The sequence below is a fragment of the Cyprinodon variegatus genome, unplaced genomic scaffold (genome assembly GCF_000732505.1).
Source record: "Cyprinodon variegatus isolate N-32 unplaced genomic scaffold, C_variegatus-1.0 Scaffold1093, whole genome shotgun sequence".
NCBI classification, from domain to species: Eukaryota; Metazoa; Chordata; class Actinopteri; order Cyprinodontiformes; family Cyprinodontidae; genus Cyprinodon; species Cyprinodon variegatus.
Genome location: NW_015151546.1, coordinates 249,261 through 256,357, shown reverse-complemented (window position 1 = coordinate 256,357; position 7,097 = coordinate 249,261). Strand labels below are relative to the sequence as shown.

At 35.4% G+C, this 7,097-nt stretch overlaps 1 protein-coding gene across 1 annotated transcript in view; it reads right to left on the bottom strand.

Annotated features, from left to right (window-relative positions):
- Positions 1 to 4,633: 4,633 nt before the first annotated feature.
- LOC107101426 (major histocompatibility complex class I-related gene protein-like) overlaps positions 4,634 to 7,097 on the bottom strand; it is a 29,696-nt gene continuing 27,232 nt past the window's right edge. Inside the window, exons 3-5 of the mRNA XM_015400338.1 lie at positions 5,646 to 5,945; positions 4,934 to 5,038; positions 4,634 to 4,685 (exon numbers count right to left, since the gene is read on the bottom strand). Coding sequence (XP_015255824.1) covers positions 4,935 to 5,038; positions 5,646 to 5,945 — 404 coding nt within the window. The 3' untranslated portion in view covers positions 4,634 to 4,685; position 4,934. The remainder of the gene's footprint in view (positions 4,686 to 4,933; positions 5,039 to 5,645; positions 5,946 to 7,097) is intronic.

Below are 7,097 nucleotides of genomic sequence, written 5' to 3'. Positions count from 1 at the left end.
CTGTTAGGGTGCAAACCTGCAGCAGCATAGACCTCTGGAGGAGAGACACTGAAGGAGGGCCGTAGCAAAAAAAATGTCAATGTTCTTGTGAGGTTTGGATTTAAATACATGATTAAGAGTATAACAAGAACAAAATAATTTCTGTCTTTTAGCATGAACATTTTCGGCTTATTATTCTTTTTTTTTTTAATAACGGTACAGAATTATTTTCCTTTCTGACAGTTATTTATTACTCTTTTGTTTTTTGTTTTATATTATCTAGTCTGCAGTTTTTTTGTCAAAAGTTTTTTACCCCACTGTTCCATTCCATTGAATAATTCCTCCACCAGAGGGCGTCAGAATTTACCTGCATATGAAATATAATTTTCAGAGGTGAATGCTGACATTTATATTTGGACTATTGGACTGATTGTTCTTCACATTACTACCTTGAGTAAATTTGAGCTTCTGTCTAAAATGCAGAAGGGGGTAATCTGAGAAAACAGACCAAAGACTGAGAGCAAAGGAGAGAAACGGGGGATAGAAAGTGAAAAACATCACAGAAATGTTGCAATTTGTTATGCTTGATCAGGTATATGCAAGTTTTTTTAAAAATAAATTTTAATATTAATAATATGTTAATATTTATGTCTTATCAAAATACCGATTAATATTAATATTAGAATAACTATTGAATATTTTTTTCTGTACCTTTTTACCAGATAAAAACTATTTATTATTATGTCAGCATTTTGGGCATTTTTACAACTTTGCATTTTACTGTCCTGACACCACTTTCCTGACACCCCAAAAATTACTTTTCAGAAATCTTTTTATTTATTGTCCTTCTAAGAATAAAGGGGAATTACCACCTAAATATACAGCATGGCACAACCAAAAGATAATGCATAAAATCTGATTTTTGTTATTTTTAAAAATCAGTCTTACCATTGTACAGAAAAGCCATCTCATACTCCAGATACATTTTTTAACCATGCAATGCAATCTTTTGTTAACAGGTTCTTCAAATAACCAGCCTTGATTTTATCTCCATTGCATTTTTCTCCTGCTTTTTCAACATGTTCTGTCTGTGTCTCAAATGTTAGGAAGTCTTCCCCATTATGCCATGAAGTTTAAAACCTTTAATATCTCCAGTCTTGCAATCCCATTATCCCTGGAGGGATAATGAGGCACAAATCAGGAAAGAAAAGAGAACCAGGTATTTTAGGTGATATTTTATATATTCTGTGATTTTTAATACAAAGATACAAATGGAACTGAAACGAACATTGATACAATGAGAAAGGACCAACAATAATTTACCTCCACCTTTAACGGAATAGCTAATCCAAACTACTTTACATCCACCACAAACACAAATATAAATGTAATTCTGGACTTAAGGGGATAGGTAAATACATGACCATAAGACGCAGCTTTCTTATTGGTTTTCTTTCTTTCGATTTTAAAAGTCATCTTGTTGACATACCTAAACCAGTTGATATTTGAGGCTCGAGAAGGAAGAGAGCTGGTGAAAATTCCTAGTCATCCACGTCATCGTCATTCCAATAAAGTTAAAAAACAATCCATGTGTTCAAACCAGGAAACAAAATCCAGTGGATTGTTTTTTTTAACTTTTTTGGATTGAGAAGGCAGAGACAAACACTGACCTTAAATGAACTGCTGGAGCTTCTCTGTTAACTGTAGTTTGGACTGTGTTGAATGACTACTGATATTACCTCAGGGAAACATTAAATTATGTCTCATAAATGACTGCCTGAAAGCAAGAAAGAAGTGCCTCTAGGCACTAATACTACTAATAATTTAATTCCGGACCTCGGAACACAGGGATCTTTTCCGGGTCCACCTTGGGCATGACCGGCCACTGGCAGAGTCCAGGGGCTTGCTGCCATGGCCCCACGGTACCTCGGCACTGTGGCCTCTGGGTTTTGACCCTTTGGGTTTGGGCCCATTGGTGGTCGGGCTCCAGATGCTCCGGTCTGCCCTTCTCTGGTGGGTGCGGCCATCTCTATGTCTGCCCTTGGCTCCTTTGGATATATGGGGTGGGGTTCTACTCTTAGTTGGTCCTGGGACCTGTAGGGCGAGCCTGGGGCCGCCAATATGCTTTTCAGCATATTTTCCTTCCAAAGAAGCCTTGTAAATCTTTTATGCACGACAATGCCCATGCATACATACCACAGGAGTTTGGTTTCAAATGCTTACGGATACACCCTAATAATAGATACGAAGCTACACTACAGATATATGCCAATCTGAATAATATTGTTTAATCACCATAGGTTTTGCCTTCCACATACATGGACATCTAGGGGATACCTGGTGCTCTTGAACTCTTTTTGATGTTTAATTTGGTAGTCAGTTGTCTTCTTTTTGCTGTTATGCTCTCTGTTGTCTGTTCCTCTATTCTCATACAGCTTATCTTCTGTGTTGTCTATGTTTGCTGTTTTGTTTGATGTTCTCTCTTTTCCAAGCAGTGTTGTTTTTGTCACCGATGACAAAATAATTTTTTTGACGCTCCATTTTTTCATGATCATAACAAGAACTGATGAGCTAAACATAGATCTTTGGTTTCTCTGTTTTCTTGTGCTTGAAGACCCAAAATATACATGTATCCAGCAAAACCTCTTCCACAAAGTCAACAACGGCTAAAGAAGCTTATCTGCTATATAGCATCTGGCTCAGAGTACATTCAATCACAGATCCAACTTCACCGGGAATGTAGCAACTTACTTTAAAATAGAAGTAATACCATAACAAAAGTCTTAAACTTATTTTAACCTTAATTAAACCTTTAACAATGATGTCAAATGAATAGTTTCAGCTGATCTAATAATAAACAGTCAACAGGTGTTCAACAAGAATCAACAGGTGTTAGCAGAGATATAAATCTGGTTTCAATTCATTATCATTAGTTGTGTTAACCTCTTCATATTTGATTTACTTCTAAAAAAAAAGTAGAACAATAATAATTTGTATTTTGACATGAAAATATATTTTTTGTAAATTTAATGAGCTATCCGTTGATTCATCAGGTCTCATTCAGCTGGTCGCTGAGGACAAAGTCTCTCCAAGGGTCTGAAAGGTCAGAAAGAGTCACAGTAAATAGAGAGCAGAACAACCCTGAGATATACGACAACAGTATTGGCATTAAGAGAAGGTGTTAGCAGATGAACTTCGCAAGAGATGTAGATGGTAAATATATTTTTAACATATTGCTGCATCTTATTATTATGAACATACACAGTTTCACTTGTTTTAACCTATTAAGACCCAAGGGGATAACCTGAAGATGGTATTTAAAATAACATACTACACCAACATGCCCACATCAAAGCTATCACTGGAAATTCCATTAGAGGTGTAAGAATAGATTTTATTTGCATTACACTGCATATGAGCCTTTAAACATATAAATAGGTTTACAAATTATGGAAAACCTAGATCAAGTGGTGGAAATTACAGTATGGATGCAAACATTCATGAAGCTGAGGTAAACTAAAACAAGGCTAGAGACGTTTTATTGAAGACAGAGTTTGGGGCCATCTACAAAAATAAAGATTTCTTCTACTCCTAAGATAAAATGATATTTACATTTCCAAAATATGTGGTCATATTGAATTTTTAAAACAAGAACATTTATTTTTCTACACAATTTTGATAATACAAGAAATTGCAGTCTTTGTCACCAACTGGAAGACATGGGTAGTAACTAGGTTTATTTACTCAGTTATATTGACTTGAGGCAGATCCTTAAGTTATCAGGTATCTCTCCTATGGAACCAGCAGTTCAGTTTATAAGTTTTAGTTTGTGAGGCAGACACCCTGTATACTTTTAGGACTAGGCTTAAATCTTTCGTTTTTGATCAGTCCTATAGTTAGTGGTCCAGGGTATAACTATAGCTATTGCTATAGTTATGCTGGTATAGGCTTAGACTGCTGGAGGATATAGGGACCACTTTTCATCATTTTGCTTTACTCTATTTCTATTGTCCCATTCTGCAGTATTTCCTATTTCAACCCCTATTTTATCTGGTTTCTGCTTGTTCTAATCATAGTAGTTACATCTTGTATGTTCCTGTTAAGCTATGACACTATTCTGGAAAGAAATAGCAGCTGGGCCGGCCACCGTTGTTTCTCTTGTATATCAGTTTTTTTTAGCCTGTTTTTAATGGAGGCTTCTTCTTGTTAAAAGGGAGTTTCTCCTTCTCCGCTGTTGATGTGTGCACGCTCGGAGTGACGGATTGCTTAAGAGTCAATGACAAAATGCAGGAGACTATGCACTGTTGCCACAGGCTCATCCAGCAGGAGTGTGCCTTCTAGAGTCAATGACTTGATGCAATCAGCTGTTTTTCCTTAAGGTGTGACAGGGGCTTTAGAGGATTTTTAACCAATCTGTCAGAATGACTTAATTAAATTGTCTATGGGAAGTGGTCTGAGATGACATGTGTTTTAACTTGAAGCTATACAAATAAATTGAATGAATAAAATAAATGAATGAACGAATTGCTAAAATAACCTAAAGGACGACTGTATGATCACTTCATCTTACACCTCTCTGAGCAATATTAAATTATTCCACAACATGCAAAGGAAGTGATTTCGCTGAATTACTGCAACACAATTAGCTGAGAGAAAAAATATGTTGGGGGTGTTCTTACAGGATGATGGCACAAGCAGATTTTTGTCTGTAAAACAAAATATAAGAATTTATATTACCTTTTATTAATGCCAAAATATGTTAATCTTTAATTTATTAAAACATATTATCTACATCAACGAATCAAACAAAAACATTTAGTTTTTATTCTTGCTTCTTCATTCTGGTCCTCTAATCACTACCAAATAGTCAATGGTGCTTTGTACCAGATGTCCTCATAAATTTACAAAATGAATGAAAGCATATTATACGAGACATACAATCCAAGTTGCTTACTTTAAATCTTTTTATAGACCACATATCCAGCAGCAGCAGCAATGGATACAAGAACAGAACCAATCATAGCAGCAGTCATGGGGCTGATTGTGTTACTGGGCTTCTCTGGTAAATTAAGAAAGAAGAACAAAAAAACATAACAGACCAAATTACATTCATTTAATCAAAGTATGAACAAGTTGGCATAGCACAAACTTGGAAAAGCGAAAAACCCATCCATGTTCGATAAACAAGAAATATATATATTTTCGTTTAATTGCAAAGTGCGTAAACTGAAGGCAAACACTAAAAACTCAGTGCTTCATGTCACAGTTTTAGAGGATTTAGAATGGTAAACTTGTGTTTAGATTCAGCCTGTTTTTGAGTAAAATCTCACACAACTGTATCTTCATATGAGGAGGAGACCAACATGCAGCTTATTTATAAGCAGAATTGTTTGGCTTTTAAAATAATTTTTCGGCTGTTAAGCTCAGTGCCAGCTTACCAGTACAGTAAACACATGGTAATGAACAGTCCTCTGATACACCTAACTTGTGAGTCTGATACACCTAACTTGTGAGTATGAGAGATGTAACATTTATTTATATGGAGAGTCTCATTGAGATCCAAGACCTCTTTTTGAAGAGATTTCTGGTTAATGAAACAAAACGACAACATTGAATTAAATGCACAACAAAATATAACAAAAGTAACAGAAACATTTTATCCTCACCTCGGTTGCTTGTTATCTTTGCTTCATCCAGTTGGATGGTTTCTTCCTCTTTCCCAAAGAGCTGAAACACACAGTTGTATCTCCTCCAATCTTCAGGACGGATTGAGGATACATTCAGGTAAACTATCATCTGGAAGGTCCCATCATTGTTTGGAAGGATCTCTCCATGTTCCACGTCCTCATGAATCTCTTCCCCATCTTTCCTCCAGAACATCAGGGCTCTTTTAGGATAGAAGCCTGTAGCGTGGCAGCTCACTGGACTGAAAAAAGTCTTCTGCAGCAGAGACAGAGAGGGATTCTCTAGGAAAGGACAAAAGTAAATATGAGGGGGAAACAAGATGGCAAATGGCAGATCATGAGCTCAACAGAAAGAGAGACAAATAAGTGATACAGTAAGATGATAAGTAAAAAAAAACTAAAATGTAACTTTTAAATCTGTTTGGTTTGTCTATGTAGTGCCAGTTTATAACACATGTCATCTCAAGGCACTTTACAGAGATAGTAAAATCAGATTGGTTAACTGTTTATCCTTACTACCAAGGATAAACAGGTGATTATATTGAGTCATTGACTTGCAAGGCAAGGTTGCCAATGACAACTGAGGTTCAAGAAGAAAAAAGCAGACATACCAGAGGGACATGAAGCACTACTTCATACATACCTTGTATGTTGAAAGACATAATTAGTTAGTGATGCATTGCAGAAAATTCAGAAAATTGTTGTTCGCTTATATGCAATTGGTGAAACATTCTCCCAAATGTTGCCAATATTAACATCTACAACTGCAACCTCCAAAACATAATTTTAGCTTAGCATGGACAGACTACCAAGATAAACAACCCCATTTTAACACCAAACTAGGATGAAATGGTGATGTTTTCCCCATCTTGAAATTACCCAGCAGCCCTTGCGGCTAATACATCCTCACAAGCCATTAAAATGACCTTGGACTGACTGACACAAAGCTACTAACTGAAAACGGTTCATCAAGACCCATTATGTCGGCCTACAGTTCAGAATTAAAGTTTATCTGAAAAAATACGTATTAAACACAAATACATTTTATTGAATATTTTTTATTTTACTCACCAGTTATCATAGTAGAAAAGCTTACTCAAGCAGTTTATGATGCATTTTGGAAACAGGAGATAAGTCCCTGGCTCATGCCCCAACTGGCTAGAGGAACCTGTTCAAATACCTACTTTTACTAATTATTGAGGTTGTTCTTACATATCATCCTTATCTTGTTTTATTTTTACCCTTATCTTATTTTATTCTTATCCTTATCTTACTCTTATATCTTATATATATATATATATATATATATATATATATATAGATATATATATAGATATATATATAGATAGATAGATAGATAGATAGATAGATAGATAGATAGATAGATAGATAGATAGATAGATAGATAGATAGATAGATAGATAGATAGATAGA